Source organism: Polypterus senegalus, chromosome 18 (genome assembly GCF_016835505.1).
Source record: "Polypterus senegalus isolate Bchr_013 chromosome 18, ASM1683550v1, whole genome shotgun sequence".
Taxonomy (NCBI): domain Eukaryota; kingdom Metazoa; phylum Chordata; class Cladistia; order Polypteriformes; family Polypteridae; genus Polypterus; species Polypterus senegalus.
Genome location: NC_053171.1, coordinates 6,749,718 through 6,774,915, shown reverse-complemented (window position 1 = coordinate 6,774,915; position 25,198 = coordinate 6,749,718). Strand labels below are relative to the sequence as shown.

Here is a 25,198-nt window from a genome sequence, read left to right as displayed (position 1 = left end):
GACTGCTGTCACCATCCTGCTCCACTGACAGACTGAGGAGACCCCACACTATGTGACTCTTCAATTCCATCCAGGGGGGTAAACGTTAACATTATACAAAGTTATTGTCTGTTATACCTGCATTGTTATCACTCTTTAATTTAATATTGTTATTATCAGTATGCTGCTGCTGGAGTATGGGAATTTCCCCTTGGGATTAATAAAGTATCTATCTATCTATCTATCTATCTATCTATCTATCTAACCATCGCTCTGCTGTCACTCCATATACAGTATTTATAATTACTGTCGTTCTTTTTGGCATTACAGGGTCACAGGAGCCTGAGCTCATCCTGACAGCACTGGACACACAACAGGGAGCAGCACTTGTTAGGTTGAGAGTCCAAAACGCTCACAGCCCAGTAATCCAAGGTAATTCAGATTTGACGATTTGTCTACCATGTGTCTCCTCGAAATGTAAGGAAGGTGGAGGAAACACTGGCACGGGGAGAGCAAGGTAATGCCACACAGAGAGACAGTAAATCAGATCAGCAATTGAACTCTGATCCCTAGAGCTGAATGGCTTCCGAACTAACCACTGGGCTACCCTGCAACTAATTTATGGTGGGGGGAGTCAGGGTGAACATGCAGACAGCAACATGTCCAGTAGTGCCACGTGAGCAGGCAGGGTGGGCATCACTTACGGGCCCACAAGGGTATGAAACTAGGACAGAATCACCCTCCACGTCTCACTTATACTGCAGCTTCACCACATAATGACCCAATTATCACCCAGCCACCTCACCTTCCTCAGGATGAACCCTCACCAGTTTGGTGCCCCTGCCATGAAAGGTGATTTATATATCTATATATAAATAAAAGCCAAATCCCACTGACTCACTCATCACGAAATCTCCCTGTTAAGGGGGAACCTCAGAGATATGCAGGTGGATGAGCCTGTGGGGTCCTGGATGACGGACCATCTGTCAGGGAGACTGCAGTTTGTAGGACTCATGGACTGTGTGAGCAACACTGGAGCACCACAAGGTACAGGCCTGTCTGCTTTACTCTTCACTCTGAACACCTCCGACTAACAGCAGGTCACTTGCAGAAACTGATTCTGCACTTATGGGGTGTGTTGATGATGGATGAGACCAGGGAGAGGACTCAGGGGGAGAACTTTGAGGATTGTCTGCAACTTAATATCAGGAAAACCAAAGAACTGATGATTGACTTTCATCACACCAAAGTGCTTCAATGTCCCATCACTGTTCAGGAAGAGGATGTGGAGGTGGTCCACTCCTGCAAGTACTTGGGGGTCCACATCAGTGGCAGGTTGGACTACAGAAGGAAGGGCAGAGCAGGACCTCTTTTTTCTTAGAAGACTGCGTTCCCTTAATATGGGACGTAAAGTCCTTCACGTCTGCTACAACTCAGTGATGGCCGGTGTGGTGCGCTGAGCCTGTAACATCACTTCAAGGGAGGACCACCAAATCAACAAGCTAATTTAAAGGATAGGCTCACTAATGGGATGCACTTTGGACCCCCTGGACGTCACAGAGGAAGAGAGTATGAAGACAAATCTGGGTGTCATAACACTGGGGACTTTTCAGCCAACAAATCATTCAGTAAAAGCATGCGAACAAACACAATGGGGGTCCTTTATACCAACAATAATAAGCCTGCATAGCGTCACCCTGGGACAGGGATTGCCAAGGCAGAAGTTTTCTTTTCTTTATTTTTAAAAGTTTCTTCCTTTCTAGCCATTCTGCTGTGTGTTCAGACTACAGTGTGTGCCTGTATATGCCGTATATAATGTTTACGCACTTTGTTTTTGTAAAAGTCTAAATTTCCCACTGGGGACAAATAAAGTTCTATGCATCTATCAGCCTAAACCTCATATTGAGCCGTTAAAGGATACGTTTGGTATTTTTCAAGCTAAAGTTGTTGTTTCACAAACACGCAATGTATGCATTTGCACGTGAAATTGTGTTCTAAAGTTAAGGGCTTTCTATAAATTTTAAAAACTCATCTGGTGCTTTACATTGTAGTCTATGGGGCACGGAGGAAACCTTAAAAGCTTACTAAATACATCCTTGTTTTCAAGCCAAGATGGTTGACGAGTATTTAAATGAATCACATGTAGCGTCAATTCCTTCTTTTGATAAAGTGCCTTTCTTCCTGCCCCGTTGAGTTCCATTTCTTAGTCTACGGCCGATGATGCTGGAGAAAAACTTAGAGGCTCCAGCAAGTTCATGGATGGATTCTGCTGCAGCACGCCATAGATCACAACAGGTTCCAGGCTACAATGGATGGAAGGTAAACTGGAGGCAAACACGTGAATTGCTAGTCTTTCAGATTCATTTGACGGGATGGCGTAAGCAAAAATAATCTGTAAGCTTTGGTAACGTTACACTCTTCCATGTGGAGGTTCCAGAAAGAGCCGCTTATTAATTTAGCTCCATACAGTAAATGGCCATAAATAAATGGTGTGAAATCCCAGTGGGCCCCAATTTTAAAAGGACTCTCGCAGCACACAATACCTGAACTTAGCCGGTGGTTTTCTTAATCTAATAACGTCCTGCAAGGAACAAGAAAGAATACATGTGTGTGAATGAGAGGGAGGTCAGAGGAGTGGCGAGGATGCCAGGAGCAGAGTTGGCAAAGGTGGATGAGTTTAAATAGCTAGGATCAACAGTACAGAGTAATGGGGAGTGTGGAAGAGAAGTGAAGAAGAGAGTGAAGAGAAGAGTGTCAGGAGTGATTTGTGACAGACGGGTACCAGCAAGAGTGATAGAGAAGGTCTACAGGGTGGTAGTGAGCCCAGCTATGTCATATGGGCTGGAGAAGGTGGCACAGGAGACAGAGCTGGAGGTGGCAGAGTTAAAGATGCTAAGATTTGCATTGGGTGTGACAAGGATGACAGGATTAGAAATGAGGACATCAGAGGGTCAGATCTGGTGGGACGGTTTGGAGACAAAGTCAGAGAGGCGAGATTGGGTTGGTTTGGACATGTGCAGAGGAGAGATGAGGGGTATATTGGGAGAAGGGTACTAAGGATAGAGCTGTCATGTAAGAGGAGAAAGGACTAAGAGAAGGTTTATGGATGTGGTGAGGTGGTGGGTGTGGCAGAGCAAGATGACGAGGACAGGAAGAGATGTAAAAAGATGATCCGCTGTGGTGACCACTAATGAGAGCAGCCGAAAGAAGAAGATAGCTCACTATATGTACATTTGGGATTTCAGGTTTTTCTACATTATTAGGAAATTTTCCAAGCCTGAAGAACCAACATCATGTGCAAACTTCTCCCAGAATTAAATGGTGCTTTGTCAGGCGATGGCTTTATGAGGAACCATACAACCCAGTAAAGATCCTTAAAGTGCTATTAAAGAACCAGCATTTTAAGAGTGTACTCTGGTATAATAATAATAAATAATAACAAGTGTGCAAAAAAAAAAAATACACTATAGTCCTAAAACGGATTAACTACCGATGTAATCACCCGTTATTCTTTCTTCCGATATAGCGCCTTTCCGGCTTATGCTTTCCACGTTGGATTCCGTCGCTTAGTCCACCACCGATACAGCTGGAAGCAAACTTCGATGCCCCTGATAGTTCAAAGATGGATGGATGGGCTCTGCTGCCGCGCATCACTTACCACAACTAGCGTGAGCGTCGTTTCTCGATTTATGAATAGGAGGGTACTGCACATACGACCCCCAGAGTAAGACGAGAAGCAGAAGAGCAAAGACAGAATCGTAAAAGGCGAATGTCCAGCAAAAGACCCCGAACAGGCGCGGGTCGCATCGATCATTAATTGAACGAAGCGGCGAGGCACAGTCGGCGGTTATACCGGCTGAGGTTTTGAGCTGATATTTTAATTCCACGTTGCAGTTCAGCGACACTCCGTCGAAAGCGTAACTCCTGTGTTAAAACGGCCGATGCCGACGCCGTTCATTCAGCAATTCGGCTAATGACACCTGCGCCGTGTTGGCGGACTTTGACAGGAAACATCGAGCCGAGCCCACACTTGGCTGTCCGCGTCGTGCAAACCTGTAATGCAATCGCAAAGCAAAGCGAGGCGCCGAGCAGCGGTGGGGGGTCTGGGGGGCTACGACCACCTGTCCACAAAAGTGTCACGTCAGTCGCGCTTTTACCTGCAGTCAGGAGTGGCTCAGCATTCCGTCACACACACGCCGGCCCCAGCCGTGACATGGCTCCTGCACCCGGGTGGTCAGCGAGGACAGCGTCTGCCCCCTTCTCTCTCTCTCTCTCTCTTCAAGTCAAACACCCCCCTCCCCACCCCCCCTTTTTGTTGCACTGCACGCTGGAATTCCTTAAGGCATGTGCTACTGAGTCTGAGATCGGGGGGCTATTTTAGGCTCTAACCAAGCCCCTAGCAGAATGCTGCCTGACTCATACTCATCATAACTTCCCAGTCAAATGTGCAAAGGCAGCTGGCTCAAGTTGTTCGTGATGTCATTGAAAGAGAAAGGTGGACGCTTGAGGTCGGGGCTCCAGTTTAAATCGAGGAAGTGTCCAAGTCCAATGTGCGCAAGCCGGGACCCCCCCCCAAAATATCCAGCCCACTCCAGGCGAATGTCATCAACGAGCCCAGTCTGCCACCTTCTGGCGGCTCGCCGAAATGATCCGCCTTCTGCAGGCTGCTCGATCAGTTTATTTATTTATTGTCAGTCAAGTTACAAATTGTCACATGTACTCAATGCAGTGACATTTTTACTTGCGTCTCCTCGGAAAAGTGAACAAAAATACGAAACAAAAAATAAACAAAAGGTGTACATAGCAAGCACCATATGCAGTGTGTGTGTGTGTGTATGAATAAATGTGTGCGTAAATACTGTCACGCCCCTGTGTCTGAGGACCACCTTGCCAACTTTGATCAGGCATGCGATACCACCGCAAGGCGAGAGTGGGCGCTGTTCACAGCTCAGAGAAAACACTCTAGTAAGCTGAGTGACCACGCCCACATCTCCTTCAAAAGACCCGCCCCTTCTGGCCCGAAATATAAAACATCTCACTTGTGTCCGGAGCCTTCAAGAGGCTGGAGGTCCCAGTTAGACCGATTGATACTGAAACGCTAGTTAAGCGATTGTTCATTTTCTAGCGCCCCTGTGCGCCTGTTTTATTTCTTTGAACTTTACTATTATTTGTGTCTTGCCTTGCATTAATAAATTTAGAAACCTTTCAGAACACATTTTCACTTTGTCATTGTGGGTTATTGAGTGTAGACTGATGGGCAGAAATGGCAAATGTATCAAATAAAAATTAAATCTACAACACAGTGTAAAGTGCCATACATTCTAAAGCAACTGAACGAATGTGTATGTACGCATACATATTCATATATAAAATACACCATTCTTATGACTGACTGTTCGGCAACTTTACAACTTGTGAGTAGAAGCTCTCTTTGAACGTATTGCTGCTGGTGCCAACGGTCCTGTCAGCAGCCATATTCCCTGTGGCTTCAGAACAGGTCATCCATCTGACGATAAGCAGATTCAGGCCCAGTCAGTACCAATGTAGGAAAAGCTGGGGTTGCTGCTGGAAGAGGTGTTGGCAAGGCCAGCAGGGGGCACTTACCATGTGGTCTGTGTGTGGATCCCAATGGCACAGTGCATTGACGGGGACACTGTGCTGTAACTATGACAACCATCCGTCAGAGGAGACGTAAATCCGAAGTCCTGACTCTATGGAATCCCATTAAAGGATTCCTGGGCATTGTTCAGGAAGAGTTAGGATGTATCCTGATGTCCGGAATAAACTGCCCATCACAGCCTGGTCATTCTGGCCCTCTAACCATCCGCTGTCTCTAATTGGCTCTTTGTCTCTCTCACTCCTTCACCAGCTAATATGTGGTGAGCATGCTGGCACCAATAATGGCTGCCGTCACATCAGCCAGGTGGGTACTACATATTGGTGGTGGCTAAATTGGTTCCAGAATGTCTAAGTAAAGCAATCTGAGTAGCGAGGAAAGCACTATATAAATGTAATTAATTATTATTATTATTATCACCATTTGCCAGGTGGAAGGGGAATACAAAAGCGACTGTGCAGGATGGCCGAGCCCTTTAATGATCCTGTTTGCCCTTCTCAGTCAGTGAGTGTTGTGTGGGTCCTGAGCAGAAGGCAGGTGGGCACCATAACTGTTCTGTGCCTCCATTATCGATCGCCCGCTGTGATGCTTTACCCTCCTGAGCAGAGCAGGTGTCACACTGGGATGTGATGATGAAGATGGGACTCCACTGTGCATCTATAGACGTTCACAAGAACACCGTCGATTCCTTACTTGTATGTGACACTGCACTGGACTAAACTGGTTAGATGATGGATGGATGGACGGACAGACATCTCTGTGTGTTCAATACAATCACAAAATTATGAAATCTGTCGAAAAGTCTTTATTTAATGCACATGCCTGCTCAAGTGTCATACAAATAAAGGCTCACACTAAACAATATTATCACACTTGACACACTCCATTTTCTGCTCTATTTTTTAATTTCCTTTTGGTTTTGTTTATAGCCTGTTGCTATGTTAAGGTGCTATAAGTTGTGCAGACTGAAATTTCAGCTTCAAAAGGCGTATTTTAATTAAGCACAAAACCTTCATAGTTTGTCTTCCACAATACATTTTTCTTTCTTTCTTTCCCTCCAATCCTCCCAGCCAAGCATTGCCCTTTCCTTATCCCGACTGTGACGCGCCTGGATGAGGCAGAGCGACTTCCTTTATGTCACACCCAGGATTACTTCTGGTGCCACAACCCCTTTGAAACACCTCCATGCCATAAAACAGGGGATTCCTCTTCTGACAGCACTCTCTGGTTACCCCTTATGGCAAACAGGGCTGCCTTCCTGGACTACAAGTCCCAAACCACCCTGCCGGTGTCCACACTGGCATGGCACGGACCAGAGGAGCACTGCCACCTATGGTACTCGAGGTGAACAAATGTTCTTGGCAGGCAGTCTCCCCTCCAGTCCATCTCTATATATAGAAAATCCATCGTCTGTCTGTCTGTCCGCCTGTCACGAGAGAACAACTTAACGGATTTAGATCTGATTTTTTTCTAGAATTTGCTTGAACATTCCGAGAGAGACACAGCGGACCGAGGGGACAGGTAAGCGTGACGTCAGGAGTGGGGAGCAGGGCAGGACCCTCCTCACCCTTCGAGTCGCTGTACCTCCGCGTGTTGGAGCGCACCTCGCCTGCGCTTAGTTAGCGATACCCGTTTGTTTATTGATTTTTAAAGTTTGTCCTGTTTCACTATTACGCAGGAAGAGCCACGGGGGGACAGCTAGTCCCATTATACGAGGGATGTTCAAAAAGTTTACACACTTTTTTTTTTTTTAACTCTATTTATTAAGAATTTCAAAAACAAGTGACATCACTTTTCTACACAGTCACCTTTCTTTGCGATGCAATTGTCCCAGCGTCTCACCAACTTTTTAATGCCCTCAGCAAAAAATGTTTTCGCCTTCACCATTTTCAATGAAAATATAAAAGTGCGGAAACTTTTTAAACATTCCTCGTATCTTCACCGTAATCTCAAAAGCAAATAGGACCCACATCGACTGGGATGAGTATCCATCTGTGCTGTTCTTCCATAATGACCAAGACCATTCACCATCCTGGTCAGAATGCTAGTCCATCTGTTACGTCTATCACAATATATTAAAGTTGAATTGAACAAAAATAACGTGTTTTTATCTGTTCAGCGCTCCTTCTGGTCATCTTTACTAATAATAAGACTAATACAGTAATACATTTTATTTATATAGCGCCTTTCCTGTGCTCAAGACACTTACAGAATTTAAGAAAGATCGTCAGGGTATACAGTATATAGCATTGTACTAAACCAGATAAATAAATAAAGAAGATTACGACAGTGAATTCAGAGAATAGCCTAACAGACAACATCATTGATGATCTGCACACACACACAGGTGACGTGAGCATCTTGACATGGAGGTAAACTGAGAGAAGGGGAATAAAGTCAAGTCGAGCTAAAAGCCTACCTGAACAGATGAGTTTTAAAAGAATTCATGGAGTCAGCTGACCGGATTCATTTCGGGAGGTCATTCCAGAGTCTGAAGGCCCTGCTGCCACCCATGGAGTGTAGATTAGTGTGGGCACAGAATCAGAGGACCTTAGTGGGCAGACAGGCACATAGTGATGGAGAAGGGCACTGATGTAGTTTGGCGCGAGGTCATTTAAGGCTTTGTAGGTTATTAGTAGGATTTTATATTCGGAGCCAATGAAGACGGAGCATGATGGCTGTGATGTGCTCGCTGCTGCTGGTTCGAGTGAGGACTCTTGCAGCTGAGTTTTGAATAAACTGGAGCTGTGATATAAGATTAGATGGGGCACCTGCCAGCAGCGAGTTACAATAATCGATACGGGATGTGATAAAATCATGGACAAGTTTCTCAGCATTAGAAAGGGAGAGGAAGGAGCGAACACGGGATATGTGATGGAGGTGAAAGTAAGAAAGTTTCTTAATGTGGTTTATGTGGGCGGAATAAGAGAGGGAGGAATCCAAAATGACACGAGACTCTTCACAGTAGAGGCAGGTCTGATGAGATCACCACCAAGATGGACTGGGAAGGAGCTCATTTTATTAAGTTGCATTTTAGTCCCAATTTGCAGGAGTTCAGTTTTGTTGCAATTTAATTTTAATGAGTTCTGCTCCATCCAGGTTCTAATTTCACTGAGGCAGGTTGTGAGCTGAGAAAGCTCTGATGAAGTTCCACTTTTAACATTGAAGTAGAGTTGAGTATCATCTGCATAAAAATGATAGCCCTGTCCATAGCTACAAATAACATGGCCAATAGGAAGCATATAAATACAGAAGAGAAGAGGGCCGAGGACTATATACTAATCACATTCTCTTTAAAATTAGAATACTAAATGGCTTAGTAAGCCATCCCTGCCCATGACAAAGGCGCTATAAGTAACACTGCTTGGATTGAATTGCATGCACCACTAAATATACCAAAGGCTCCAGAATACCAATATGTTCGTCTCTAAATTATGTCTATGAAGCACTGACAAGCTGTGACCACCACTGACAGACCTAAGAATGCCAGGCTGCAGGATTCCATTGGCACACCCAGATACAGACATGGACCAATCTGTTGGTCCCCATCCATGTCATTGAAAAAGGGCTGTATGCCTCGTGAAAAGTGACAAGAGGGAAAGCAGTTGTCCCCTGTGTACCTGCATATGTCAACTAGCACAGCTAAGCAAGTGTGACAAGAGATCAAGTGTGGCTTATTCTACAAAGATCTTCTTACACCTTAACACCAGCAAGACCAAGGAGCTGGTGGTGGATTTTAGGAGGCCCAGGCCCCTCATGGACCCTGTAATCATCAGAGGTGACTGTGCAGAGGGTGCAGACCTTTAAATATCTGGGAGTGCAGCTGGATGACAAATTGGACTGGACTGCCAATACTGATGCTCTAAGTAAGAAAGGTCAAAGCAGACTATATTTTCTGAGAAGGTTGGCATCCTTCAACATCTGCAGTAAGATGCTGCAGATGTTCTACCAGACGGTTGTGGCGAGTGCCCTCTTCTACACGGTGGTGTGCTGGGGTGGCAGCATAAAGATGAAAGACGCCTCACGCCTGGTCAAACTTGTTAAGAAGGCAGGCTCCATTGTAGGATTAAAGTTGGACAGTTTAACATCTGTGGCAAAACGACAGGCACTAAGCAAACTCCTGTCAATCATGAAGAATCCACTGCATCCACTTAACAGTGTCATCTCCAGGCAGAGGAGTAGCTTCAGTGACAGACTTTTGTCACTGTCCTGTTCCACTGACAGACTAAAGAGATCGTTCCTCCCCCACACTATGCGACTCTTCAATTCCACCCGGGGGAGTAAATGCGAACATTAATTTTATTTTAATTCTTTTCATTTTCATTACTATTTAATTTAATATTGTTTCTTTGTATCAGTATACTGCTGCTGGATTATGTGAATTTCCCCTTGGGATTAATAAAGTATCTATCTATCTAAAATTGCCTGGACACATCTTTTGAGACACCTAGAAAAAATGCTAAATAATTGGAGTTGAGGGATTTGACAAACTCGCTGTTTTCTTAAATTCGTATCAATCAGTCACTCAACCGATTTAAATGGAGAAAAGTCGTCACCCTGGTGTTTGGTGTCATCGTGTGTCCCCATACTGGACATGGACCAGAGAAAGCTGAGGAGAGAGTGGTCTGAGGGGATCAGAAAGAAAATGGTAGACAAGCATCTTCAAGCAGCGTGATGTTCCTGTGACAACACTGTCAAATATTATGAAGAAGTTTAGGGTCCATGGGACTGTAGCCAGCCTCCTTGGATGCAGCTGTGAGAGGAAAATTGACCACAGAATGGGCAGAAGGACAGTGGGAATGGCACACAAAAAGCCAAGGACAACCTCCAAAGAAATACAAGCTGAACTCCATGGTCAGGGTCCGTCCGTGTCTAATCGCACCAACCATTGTTTTTTGAGATACATTAGGCTCAATGGAATAAGACGCAGGAGGACTTCACATAAAAGCACCAGACTGGAATTTGATGAAATGCATCCTGACAAGTCACAGTGCTTCTAGGAGAATGTCATTTGGACAGCTGGGACACAAATGGAGATTTTGGTCAAGTCACATCAGCTCTGTGTCCACAGACAGAAGAACGAAGCTTTCAAAGAAGACACCACCAGCCCTACTGTGAAACATGAAGGAGGCTTTTTAATGTTTTGGGGCTGCTTTGCTGTATATGGCACAGGGGACCTTCAATCTGGCAAGGGAACAATGAAATGTCAAGAGCATCAAGACATTCTGAAGTGAAACGTATTGCCCAGGGTCAAAAAGTCCTGTCTCATTCGTGGGTCACGGATTCTCCAACAGGACGATGAGCCAAAACACACAGTGAGAAGCACCCAAGAATGGCTTATAACAAGACACTGGACTGTCCTGAAGTGAATCTCATCAAACATCTCTTGAAAGAAGTGAAACATGCAGTCTATGTATTGACATTGCTCTGACGATCATCCTTGATTCTCCAAGGATGACAACTGGAAATAACTGTTCAAGTGGAACAACGCAATGCATCGACAATTGTCGAGACATTCAACGCAGAGCAAGATTGGGTCACAACAAAAAAAAAAAAACAAAACTTGAAGAAACCCTGCCCCAGCTAAATGCCCATCCACCGCCCTCTAATGTGGACCATCGACACCTTCAGCTCTCTGCAAGCACCCAGTCATTTTAACTTTAGCCCTCCTCTCCCGCATGTCCTGCCGCCTGCACTTTCAGTTTGTGTTTATTTTGCAGATTTTCACTTAACTCCACCCTTTGACATTACCCCGCCCACTGTGGGCGTGGGACAGTAATAGAAAGCTGTCTGGCTGGAGCTCCTGGTTACAGTGCAAGCAACAATTGTGAAATGAATGTGGGCCAGCTGCTCCTTTCCAGTCATGTGCCCTGTGGGTGACACTTACGGCCATGAGCTGGCACGCGGAAGCCTTCCATTACGTCATGCATTTCTGCTTTCAGCTCTTCCAATGACAGATCAAGGGACATGCTCATCACGGCCCTCACTGGTCAGTGTCGAGGAAGATCACAACATAGAGGATAGAGTTATGATCTTGTGGGGGGAGCAACCCAGCCTTCCAACATCCCAGGAATTCCTCAGCACCCTGTGACATCATTCAGAGTAATGTGCCATGAAGCAGCTGCCCACCACTCCCATCTGAATGCAGCTGTTCTTTACAATGACATCTTCGTGCCTCACTGAGGCGAGGCCCATAGTGGCAGACTCCAGGAACTTTAAAGTGATCAGAGTGGCAGGAACAAGGAGCATGGGTGTTGACCAGGAAAGGCGCTATATTACGTAAAGAATGAGTGAAGCGGAAGCCCTCCTGGTTCAGTGCCTTCTCTTTCAGTGCACAGTGCTCAGCATGAAAGATTCCATGTGATTCTTGGGTCCATGAAGCACAGGCAGCAATGGGCAGTAGCGGGCTAAAGATCTGCTTCCATACTCTGCCATCCAAACACAACATTGCAGGCATTCTGGGCTTGAACTGTGTGACTAATTCAATAAATGGGTCATAAAATTTAAAGATGGATGGATGGATAAATAATAAACCAATTAATCATTCAAATCACCTGTTCAGACCTTCATCTTCCTGGAGTGGTTTCTTCCAGTACAGACTGTCAACAAGCAGCAGGCAACCTAAGAGAAGATGCCAACTCCTTGCAGGGCTCACATGCTCACAGACTCTGAGCCAATTCAAGGCTGGTTAATTTTAACATAACTAGGGGGTTCTGCCCCCTGCTCGCTTCACTCGCCAACCCGCAGGCGGGCGCTACGTGTTAGCCACTTTATGGTTCAGACTCTGGCGTATGAGTAAGCAGATGTACAATTTAAACAGATTGTTATTTTCATGGGAATTGTTACATATGCATAATAGAAGTAACTATTTTACATCATAGTGAGTAATTAACCATAGTAAAAAAAGAGTAAAATATAATAAATTGAAAGTAAATTATGTTTCACTTGGTGTTAAGAGTTACTTGTTGAGTAATACGATTTAATTCTGTTTGGCTTTGAAATTAACACGCAAATACTTTTTAAACATACACCTTTTACTGTAAAACCTCAGTAAAAACACATTTTTGAATTAACTTTTCGTCAATATCACATTGAATTTTGATTCTGTGTTTGGACTTTCATCGTAGCAACGAAACGTATAATTGCCCGTGAGTGAATTCCGCTTCTTTCTCTCTAATAAATAAACTGACTTTTTCGAATGTTTGTCTCTGTGATTTGTTCATTGTCATAGGAAAAGCTATTCTAACGGGAAACTGTTAACATTTTAATATGAATGGCATATCAAGATCTCCTTTGGCGTCTAATGTTATCCCCTGAAGATGGACTACATTACCTTTCTTTGATGCATCCTTCTTTTTATAGTAACTCATAGACCAGACGGTGTTGACAGTTGTAGATATTCTTCGTGATAATGTAAGTTGATGTTTTCATCTTCTGCACCATCACCACCAACTGTTTCAGCAGAGTCTATCGATACGCATTTAATCAATCTGCAGTGTAACCGATTGACAATTTTTGTGTAAATTCATTTGACTTCATCGTTTCTCGGTGCTGCGATTGCCTGTGTACTCATTTCTTCTGTTGACAACCCTTCGTCATGAAATTCTTCAATAAGATTTGGACACAATACGTCTTCTTTAATTGGAAACTTAAAATGAGGAAAACGTAAAAATTTATATGAGCTGTGAGAGCAGGAACTGTGTCTGTCAAAAGCATTCACGCCAATGAGAAGCGAGAGAGCCGTGCGCGTGGTTGAATATGGTTGAGAGAAGGGCGGGACTTGAAAAAATCTCATGGGCAAAAAGTGTTGTCTCGCGGGACTTGAAATTATCTCTTTGAAAAAAGTCTTGTCTCAGGATTTCATTTTATAATAGGGAGAAATGTCGATCTTTGAGGACATCCCAACAGCAACCAAACTGAGAATTGAGCCCAGGGGGTGTTGTGAAGGAGATCAATCAAATTCTGTGCCACCTTCAGAATTGTTTCCAAAGAGTTTGGTCAACTTACCCTGCCAGAGCAGACCCTTTACAGAAAAGCAAACAGCTGTTCTATACTGCAGCCGGTGGTTTAGGGGACTCCCACTAGGAGCCCATGAGTTTACTGGGTATTTATCTATGTATTTATGCACTGCACTTAATTATTGGACACTTTTGGTTTGAATAACATGCACTAAGCACCCTTGGAGGTGCCACTCTTGTTGTTTGTGTGTCATCATTGCACTTGTCCATCATCGGTTTTTGACTTTTTGACTTTCAATGTCCCGGGTTCAAGAAGCTAATCTCAGTTGAGAACAAAGACTAATGACTGGACTAGAGGAGCTCGTCTGCTAAAGACAATTTAATCCCAGAACGATAGGTGGTAGTGCTTCTCTGGCATGATCCCTGGGTTAGACACCCAGAGGGCTAAATGGGACCTGTAGTTCTGAAGAATAGCCTTGTTGGGGTCTCTGGGCACTGCCAGAGGATCCTTGAGTATGGGAAAGGTGCGATATAAATAACATATTATTATTATTAATAATAGTAATAATACAGTGCCAGCAGAGGACCTCCCTGGTTTGGGGAGCTTCTACATGACCCATTAGTGGTTCCACCATGTAATGCTATGGCACCAGAAGTATTCCCAGCTCCAGCATAAAAGAAGGCGCCTCATCTTGATCAGTAAGTCCATGTCAGGAGGCAGAGGACAAAACTCTTTATAGAAGTGGAAGGAGGAAGGACACTGATCCGAGTTTGTGCTGCTTTCACTGTGCTTACCTGTCTATTAAGGTACTGCGATTAATAAAAAGGGACAGAGCTTCACCCCATGATGGCTGTTATCATGTCTGCGGATTGGAGCTTGTTGGCGCCCCCTGCTGGTTACACTAGATAGACTGGAGGTCATTTTTTTTTGTCGCTACAGAAAACAAAGACTGAAGGAGTACAAAATGAAAGCAAAGCAAATGGTTGGCTATGCCGACTTGCACCCCGGACCATAAGGAGTCTGGCAGAGTGGCCACAGGAGGTATGACTTGTGCACTAATCTCCTCTAATGTAAGCGACACTAATTTGTATTTACCCACATAGTAGACATGAAAGAAAATAATGTGGATGTGAAGGGTTTTTTGTTTTTTTGTTTTTTGGACATTTTAGAAAAGAAGAGGAAGGGGAAGAAGAATGTGATGGGGGTTTAAAACAAGCTGATGTGCTGGGGTTCCATTTGCAGTATTGTTCATCGTTTTCATTTTGTGTTAAACGTTTGAGGGATGTGTGCTGCAGAGGGTCTTTGTCTCTCCATCCCCCTGCTGTCCCAAGCTGGTTGAAGCTTTTATAAGGTGCTGTTCCCACTTTGACCACTAGGTGGTAGCCCAATTCCACAATATCATGCTGTTGATTCAGGTGTCCATTTACAGAGTGAGACTTCAATGGCATGCTGTTAATGGAGGTCTGGGGGGACGTGTCGCATTTTTAAGACCTCTCCTACCTGCTTTCTAAAAACTTTCATCGTCCACACTTAAGTTGTGTCCCAGTTCCACCCAAATACTAAACAACAACAACAACAACATTTATTTCTAAGGGACATTTTCGTACAAAGGATGGATGTGCTCAACGTGCTTTACAACATGTTAATGAAGGATATTCAATCCATCCATCCATTATCCAACCCGCTATATTCTAACTACAGGGTCACGGGGGTCTGCTGGAGCCAAACTCAGCCAACATAGGGTGCAAGGCAGGAAACAAACCCCGGGCAGGGCACACACACCCACACACCAAGCACACACTAGGGACAATTTAGAATCGCCAATGCACCTAACCTGCATGTCTTTGGACTGTGGGAGGACACGGGGAGAACATGCAAATTCCACGGAGGGTGGACCCGGGAAGCAAACCCGGGTCCTCTAACTGTGAGGCAGCAGCGTTACCCACTGCGCCACCGTGCCGCCAGAAGCAAATTCAATTTTCAAAAACAAAATAAAAATGAATAAACAGTCTACAATACATAAATAAATAATGCACACTTACACAGGAAAGACGTATGATTAAGAGAAGTGGAGTCCTTAAATACAGATTGTTTTTGTAAGTTTCTTTACATCAGTCTGATGACAAGGTGAACAAAAAAAAAAAAAAACAAAATCTGCAGTGGTTCAGTGGTGGGGCAAAAGACCACCCAGCTCCCATTGGGCATTCTGCCTTCCAGAAATGCTTTTAAGTAGTTGTGGATGAGCCACCCAGGATACATTGATTGTTTTAGGCTTCATCTTAGAGGATCCAACACAGTGGGTCAAATTGGGGTATCCAGCTTCCTTCAGACATCACAGGCAGCTGCAATGGACATTGATCAGGTGGTGGCCTAACGTTTCCACGAGAGAAATGTGCTCCAATAGATTACTTGAAGGATGCTGCTAACCTGAATACCTGAAATGGCTGGAAAAATTGGGCTTGTTTGTTGTTTTCTCTGTATTTATGGGTCATTGTTTGGGCATAAATCATTTTTATCCCACCTAGCTTTTCAGAGGAAACCTTGGAAAAATAATAGTATGCAACATCAAAGGCCAGGAGTCACCTCAACTTGAATTGGCACTATAAAATAACAGCAAGTAGTGTGAGGGTAGCAATGGGCACATGAACACCCACAGCAAAACGCAGAAACAGTATCTGAAATGACATAATAAACAGTAGGGGTGTGTGTGGGTTTATGTTAGCGTTGGATCAAAATGTTGATTTTGGTATCGATACCAACTTTTGAACCTCAAAACCAGTACTAAAACAGATCTGAAGCAAATAACCTCCTATCTTACTCCAGCCTCACTGGTGTGCTGCACCATCACGCTGCACTACACACCGCGTCCCTTCTGAAACCCGTCAAGTTCCAGACGTGTCAAAGCAATGGGGGTGGTCCTGTGAAGTCCCAAATGTGACAAATCAATAAGGGGGTTTTACTTCCCCTGTGAAGTTTCAATCACATCAAAGCATCAAAGCTTCAAATTCACAAAACGGATGTTCTTCCACAAAAGCAATAGTGAGTGACGATGAGGAGAAATGAGAGGACAGACGAGGTTTACTTTCAGTACTGAAAAATGTGGGTACCATACAGTTTTAAAACTTGGGTTTAAGAGCATACTTCTAGTAGCGGTAATATCACCCAACCTTAATGTACTGTATGTATGTATGCAAATAAAATCCAAACGTTTGTCTGTCTGTCTGTCTGTCTGTTCCCTTTTCACGAGAGAACTACTTAATGGATTTAGATCGGCTTTTTTCCTATAATTTGCTTGAACATTCAAGGTTGATTTTGTGACTTCTCTCATCTTGCCAAGTATCATAGTTCATTTGCAGTACCAATTTATTTGTGTGAATCTGAGAGACACGCAGCTGGCAGAGGGGAGGGGGAGGCAGGACCTCAGGAGTAGGGAACTGGGCGAGGGGCACTCCTCACTCACGCGCCAGCCTCTGCTCGAGTCGCTCTCTCTCTCGCCACGTGTTGGAGTGTACCTATATACAGTACAGGCCAAAAGTTTGGACCCACCTCCTCATTCAATGTGTTTTCTTTATTTTCATGACCATTTACTGCACTCCATCACTCTCCTTCTTGGTCAAATAGCCCTTACACAGCCTGGAGGTGTGTTTGGGGTCATTGTCCTGTTGAAAAATAAATGGTCGCCCAACTAACCTGACTTCTGCACAACACAACTGCTGGTCCCAACCCCATTGATAAAGCAAGAAATTCCACTAAATAACCCTGATAAGGCACACCTGTGAAGTGAAAACCATTTCAGGTGACTACCTGTTGAAGCTCATCGAGAGAATGCCAAGAGTGTGCAAAGCAGTAATCAGAGCAAAGGGTGGCTATTTTGAAGAAACTAGAATATAAAACATGTTTTCAGTTATTTCACCTTTTTTTGTTAAGTACATAACTCCACATGTGTTCATTCAGAGTTCTGATGCCTTCAGTGAGAATCTACCAATGTGAATGGTCATGAAAATAAAGAAAACACATTGAATGAGGAGGTGTGCCCAAACTCTTGGCCTGTACTGTATGTGTACGCACACACACATATAGTGTCACACACACATGCACATGGGAGTTAGCTAAAGGGCTCGAAAGACGGCAATTCCATGCCGGACCAGGGGATGACAGAGTGCACTAACTTTTACTCTCTTTCTTCTGCAGATTCTATATGGGAAATTCTGCCTGGGCCCGATGATATCACTTTTGGTTCCGGACCCGCCAACATTACTTCCTCTGACCAGCATTAAAAAACGCCATTTTGTGTTTACAGTCAGTTCTGGTTTGGACTCAAGTCTGTAAAGACTGACCATTATTGCTTTTTAAGCAACCCATATAACCAAATATAAGGGGTTGCATTTCACTATATATGTATTTGGGATATAGCAGGTTGGGTATGGCGGCACGGTGGCGCAGAGGGTAGGGCTTCTGCCTCGCAGTTAGGAGACCTGGGTTGACTTCCCGGGTCCTCCCTGCGTGGAGTTTCCATGTTCTCCCTGTGTCTGCGTGGATTTCCTCCAGTTAGTACTCCAGTTTCCTCCCACAGTCCAAAGACAGGTTAGGTATTGCATTGCCGGTTCTAAATTGTGTGCTGTGTGTGTGTGTGTGTGTGTGCCCTGCGGTGGACTGGCACCCTGCCCAGGGTTTGTTTCCTGCTGGGATTGGCTGCGGCAGACTCCCATGACCCTGTTGTTAGGATATAGCGGGTTGGATAATGGATGAATGGATATATATATATATATATATATATATATATATATATATATATATATATATATATATATATATATATATATATATATATATATATATATATATACACACACATATACATACATATATACACACATACAGTGCATCTGGAAAGTATTCACAGCGCTTCATCACTTTTTCCACATTTTGTTATGTTACAGCCTTATTCCAAAATGGATTCAATTCATTTTTTTCCCTCAGAATTCTACACACAACACCCCATAATGACAACATGAAAAAAGTTTACTTGAGGTTTTTGCAAATTTATTAAAAATAAAAAAACTGAGAAATCCCATGTCCATAAGTATTCACAGCCTTTGCTCAATACTTTCTCGATGCACCTTTGGCAGCAATTCCAGCCTCAAGTCTTTTTGAAGATGATGCCACAAGCTTGGCACACCTATCCTTGGCCAGTTTCGCCCATTCCTCTTATCAGCACCTCTCAAGCTCCATCAGGTTGGATGAGAAGCATCAGTGCACAGCCATTTTAAGATCTCTCCAGAGATGTTCAATCGGATTCAAGTCTGTGCCACTCAAGAAAATTCACAGAGTTGTCCTGAAGCCACTCCTTTGATATGTTGGCTGTGTGCTGAGGGTCGTTGTCCTGCTGAAAGATGAACTGTCGCCCCAATCTGAGGTCAAGAGCGCTCTGGAGCAGGTTTTCATCCAGGATGTCTCTGTACATTGCTGCAGTCATCTTTCCCTTTATCCTGACTAGTCTCCCAGTTCCAGCCACTGAAAAACATCCCCACAGGATGATCAACTGAATTGACCACACATGGACTCCAATGAAGCTGCAGAAACATCTCAAGGATGATCAGGGGAAACAGGATGCAACAAGCTTCACACCCCTGGATTTGAGAATTTTCTGCTCTCCTTCCAGTCTAAGTGTCAGTGTGTCCAGTGATTTCCCACACAATCCAAAGGTGGAAACCGGAAGAAACTCTGATAGGAGGGAGACCTGTCAGAGCCCGAGTCACAAGCCAATCAGAAGGCAGGTTTCTGAGGGTCACCAGCCCCTCACAGCACAACAGCTTAACCATGCAGGTTGTAAAAGCAAGTGTCAGTTTGTACTGTGAAGAGGAGACTTTGTCCAGTCTGCAGTGGTCCACAGCTGGTATTTCAAGACCCTATTCTGTCCTTTAAGGAATGGCTTTCTCACTGCCAATCACCCTGTCATACCTGCATCACAAACTGTTCTGCTCCCTGGCATAAAACCAAAGCATGCCTCCTCTATGGTAGTCCTTTCTTAAGCATTCCCTCTATAACCCTTTCCCAAGTAATGTGTGTTGAGGAACGTGATGATTGCATTTTACTTTTGAATTTGTTTCAGAGCTCCAAGCTCGCACTTACTGTGTAGCGCTCAAGAAAAATAAAATGAATTGAACTGAACCAAAGAAGATCCTATGGTGCCCTCAGACTGTGTTATCCTTGCCTATTCTGTTAAATTCTGTGGTTTTAATGACACCCACTATGTAGCAGCCAGAACTGAGGCGTGGGTGGGATACTTTTTCTTGTCAAGGGTGAAGTACAATCCTGGGTGACTGCTAGGACTCTGAGGCGGCCGATTACCCAAAATCCATTTCTCATATGTCACTTACCAGGGCGGACATCTTGGGCAGCCGTCTGCAAACAAGACCACGTCTCATTAGTAAGTCAGTGGCGTCTACCTCTATTCAGGTCACAGCTCCTTCTGCGTGTCCTACTTTCTGTTCTACTTCAGTTTCCCCTGAAGGGTTTGGGGCAGAGGACTTAAAAAATGGGCTGTTATCCAACACAGCTTTAGACATTGACCAGCTTGATTCAGAAAGTACTCAAACTCCTCTGCTTTCTGCACATGCTTTGTAGATTTCATTTTAAATTGCTATTTCATCAATCAAATGACAAAACCTGTTTTCAGGTCTGCAAAATTTTATTATTTTTTTTAATTCAAAACTGAAATCTCTCATTCCTAGAAATATTCACACCCTATGCACTGGCACTCCAAATTGCACTCAGAGGCCTCCTGTTTGCTTGAATTATCTCTTGGAGATTTCCAGAACTTGTCTCGACTCCACCTGTGGCAAACTGCATTGATTGGATATCGTTTAGAAAGTCACATGTGTAACCTGTGTACAGAAGGTCCCAGAATTCTCACTGCACTTCAGGACCAAAACCAAGCCATTAAGTCCAAGGAATTCTCTATAGACCTCCAAGATAATAAGACAGGTTTGGCTGGGGAGCATGCACTGGTACAGCTCAGGATTCCGGTTGGCAACCACCATGCAGACATGCGGTCCAGTACCCCCTATAGAAATGACCCTCTATCTGCCACAGACAGGTGTTACGTGGGCGTCCCATTGGCCGGGTCCAGCCAATCGAGTCCTCAACAATGATTGTCCTGTGCGCCGGATCACCCTCGGGTAATTGTGCCACACGACAGTAGAGCCGTAACTATGCAGTGTGAGGGACGGCCGACAGTTCAAACTGGCCAGAATGTCCCAAGGATGGAAAGGAGGGGGGAAACAACTACTTTGAAACCCTGCTTCCCCCAAGACAATAGATGGCAGCATCCCTAGAGTATAATGGAGACCCGGACTCCCACTGGGCATTATGTATTTTGGAGATCGGAATCGCCCACCTCAGAAACATACAAGGACCTTTATTTTCTGTACAGCCCAGAAGTACAATCAAGTCACGAGGACGGAAGACCTGAAGTACTTCTGTGCTGAAGAAGAAACTGGAACTTTTACATCTAACCCGAAAGTGTGGATGAGTCACATGATTGGAAGGACAGAAGCACTTCGGGGTCAAAGACTATTTAAAGGACTGTTGGGAACCCAGCAGGCATGCCAGAGTCAGCTGGAGGTGGACAAAGGAAAGAGTATTGCGTTTATTGTTGTATTTAGGGAATTATTTGCCTGTTATTGTGGCTGAGGTGCTTAGGGAACACGGCTTATTAAGAAGAACAGAATTAAAAATCATCTTAGTGCTTTTACTTGGTGTCCTGCGTGTCTGTCTGTTGGGTTTAAAGGGGCAACAGTGCCGCCTAGTGTCCACAGCAGGTAATGTGCTTCATTCAGGACAAAGTAAAACCAGCGGTACCCAAGGACTCTCCGAAGAGACACACATGAAGGAGTCCAGTCTTCGTCTCAGGTCACTGGATAGCGTCCATGTCTCACAAATAGGGAGCACCAGGACTCGAAAGACTTGGACCTTCGGCCTTTTGCATAGATATTGGTATAATAATTCATTTACATTTCATTTATACAGTGGCTTTCCCATGACCAAATTGTGGTGAGGCACAGATCAAGGCAAACTGATTAAACATTTTCAAAAGCTTTGAGTGTTCCCAAGTTTGGAAGCACCAGGAGCTTCGGAAGTCCTCTGCCGAGACAGGAGAACCTGTAGGAAGGACAACCATCTCAGTAGCACTCTGTCAATCAGGCATTTATGATGGGAGTGGCATCTGTCCAGCCACACTGAGTACGTTTACCAAATGACATTTAAAGGTCTCAGAGAGCAGGAAGGAAAAAATTCTCTAGTTTGATCAGACGAAAACTGGAACTCTTTGGGCAAACTCTGATCACTATGACTGGCGAAGACCAAGCGTTGCTCATCAGCTGCCTAAGCAAGCAGCCTCAGTATTTCTCACTGTTAAATAGCTTCTGTGAAAAGCCAAATCTATCCCTGGGGACAAATAAAGTTCTATCTGTCTAATGCCATCTGTATGGTGAAGTATGATGGTGGCAGCATCTTGCTATGTGTGTGCTTCTCAGCAGTGGGAATGGGAGACGGTTCAGAACTGAGGGAAGGATAAAGGCAGCCAAACACAGAGAGGTCCTTGAAGAAATCCTGCTGGAGAGTGTACGCCACCTCAGACTGGAGTGATGGTTCACCTTTTAGCACGACAATGACCCAAAGCTGGAGTGGCTACGGGACAAGTTTCTGAACGTCCTTAAGTAGCCCAGACTTAAACCATACAGGACATGTGTGGAGAGACCTGAAGATGGCAGTTTCTCAGACGCTTCCCATTGTAGGAGAAGAACGGGCATCCCGGATGAGACGGAGGAAAAAACACGACCTGGACGGAAGGCTGGAGCGATGATGAATTGGCCAACAGAACGGAAAAATAGCTTTATGTCCAGATGGCAGGATATAATGGACGGACCAGTGTAGGCTGAGATTCGGGAAAGGTTCCATCCCTCATATGGAAGGTGGCAGCGGACCTCACATGGGGATTTGGAGTCCGGAAGAGCAGCCCCGTCGGGGTCTCTACATTCCAGTTGAGGGTGCTGTCATTATTGGCCCGAAAGTGCTTCCTGGAAGACACCGGAAGCATTCCTGGGTCCGGCATAAAAGGAAGCTCACTGCCACATATGGACAAGTCAAAGTCAGGAGGCAGAAGACGACAGTCAGTGGAGGAGAGAAGGAGGAAGAATAGTATTGGTGGCTTATAAATGTGGAGTATTGTGTTTAGAGGTGCTTGTGTGAATAAATAGTCTATTTTATTCACACATCCTGTGTTTTGTTACCGAGTCTGTGGTTTGAGGCCCCGGTGGCCACACCATCTAATCTAATGAAGCTTAAAAAGACATTTGCCAGGAAGAACGGCATAAACTGCCCAAATCCAGGTGTTCCAAGCTTGTAGAGATTTACCTAAGAAGACTCAAACCTGCAATTAGAGCCAAATAAGCTTTTACAAAGTACTAAAGGGGTCTGAATACTTCCAGGAATGAGAGACTTCAGGTTTTGATTTTTTTCTTCCCCGTGATTTGATTTTCTGAAAACGTTTTCACTGAGAGTGCTGTGGATTGTTGGGCAAAAATGGAAAGTTCATCCTTTTAAAATTAAAAATGACAACATCATAAGGTGTGCAGAAAGTTATGGGGTCGGAATACTTTGTGATTCCATTTCAGTGAGGGCACAGGTTTTTACCTAACATGTCCTCAACAGGTTCCCAGAGTATCCGTCTCGCACACAGACCCACATCCACCCTGAGAAGCTGCCAAGTAAGGTCAATGGGCTTACTGACTAAGAATGCCACGGACAGCCAGGTGATTCAAACCAGTGTACAAAAGAAGTATCACTAGGAGGCCATCATTCTTCAGACTGTGGAGTACAGAAATTCACATCCTCCATAACATTGGGAATTGTCACCATTGTCCTTTAAGTGAGTAACCTCTATTTGAATTAATTAATTTGACAGAGCACCCTTGAGTCACACAGAAAACTTGAAAATCTATCGGCCTAAGACAGGGGTGTCACACTCCAGGCCTGGAGGGCCTCAGTGGCTGCAGGTTTTCATTCTAACCCTTTTCTTAATCAGTGACCAGTTCTTACTGCTAATTAAACTGAAGGGAAGAGAAGTTAAGAGCCCTGATTTTAAGGATTCTGTCCTCCGAGTTGATTTGTTTCTTCATTAAATGGCAGCCAAACAGAAATGAGATGTGAAACGAGGCGACAGATGGCCAGCTGCATCAGGAGTGGGCAGGAGGAGGAGTATAGGAACCTAATCAAGGACTTTGTTAAATGGTGCGACTCAAACCACCTACACCTGAACACCAGCAAAATCAAGGAGCTGGTGGTGGATTTTAGGAGGACCAGACCCCTCATGGACCCCGTGATCATCAGAGGTGACTGTGCAGAGGGTACAGACCTATAAATACCTGAGGGTGCAGCTGGATGATAAACTGGACTGGACTACAAATACTGATGATCTGTGTAAGAGAGGTCAGAGCCGACTATACTTCATTAGAAGGCTGGCGTCCTTCAACATCTGCAATAAGATGCTGCAGATGTTCTATCAGATGATTCTTCTATGCGGTGGTGTGCTGGGGAGGCAGCATAAAGAAGAGCAACACCTCATGCCTGGACAAACTGTATGCTGCTGCTGGAATATGTGAATTTCCCCTTGGGATTAATAAAGTATCTATCTATCTAAAACTGGGATTTCCAACTCCAACCAATCTCTTAATGAGACGCCGATTCTTGCTGTTAATTAAACCTGTTCTTTAATTTCATGGCTTATTGCTGATCTCATTCTGACACAGCAGTCATTTCCAAAACTGTTGAGTTTCTGTTTTTTCTAAGAACACCGTCAGAATGTTTGGGTGACCTTACTGAGACCTTCACCTTTCTTTGTTTCCACATATTGTGTGATGGGCACATGTGAGCTGGTCGTGTGGCGGCTTGTTTTGTGCCTCATTATTGTTTGGCTGCTCATTAAGGAAAAAGAGACTAATGTGGGTTAATTAAAATTAAGGCAAAAGAAGTTAATTAGCAGCAAAAACTGAACACTGATGAAAAAGATGGTTAGAATGAAAACCTGCAGCCACTGCGACACCCGTGGCCTAAGATATGAGGGCATCAGTCAAGACTCTGCTTCCATTAACGTCAATGACTGAAATGGGTGCCTCATAATTTTCAAAAATGAGTTTATTATTAAAACATTCAATGCTCCTACTGGAATGTCCCAAAAGGCATCCTTACCTTGAGCTGCACCAGGTGCACATCGACGTGCTTGTGCTCGGCGTCCTGCTGGACGGAGTACGTCAGGTCCCGGACCCTTTCTGTGGTGAGGCGCAGCCACGTCTCGATTTCGGGCAGGTGAAGGACCACCTTCCAGTCCGCCACAGTATGCAGGGGTGGAAGCTTCTCGTAGCGCTGGCCCGGGTCGCATTTTTTCTCTGTCTCCTCTCCCCGGGGCTCCACGGTGGGTGTGACAGATGTGATCATCGGAGATGTGGCGTCGGTGGCCATTGGTGACACAGCAATACTCATGGCAAGAGGGAGAATCTCCTGGGGACAGGACCTTCAATATTAGCTGAAAATAGAAGTAGAAAGACGGCAAACTTAGCCCGAGGAATTTGGATTTCTACCCAC

General features: G+C 44.6%; 1 protein-coding gene across 2 annotated transcripts in view; it reads right to left on the bottom strand.

Moving 5' to 3' along the window:
• The window catches only part of akap6 (A kinase (PRKA) anchor protein 6), a 385,504-nt gene that overhangs the window by 306,751 nt on the left and 53,555 nt on the right, over nt 1-25,198 (bottom strand). For both annotated transcript variants that reach the window (XM_039741461.1, XM_039741462.1), the window contains exon 2: nt 24,806-25,139. In XM_039741461.1, the coding sequence (XP_039597395.1) occupies nt 24,806-25,096 (291 nt within the window). In that variant the 5' untranslated portion in view covers nt 25,097-25,139. The remainder of the gene's footprint in view (nt 1-24,805; nt 25,140-25,198) is intronic.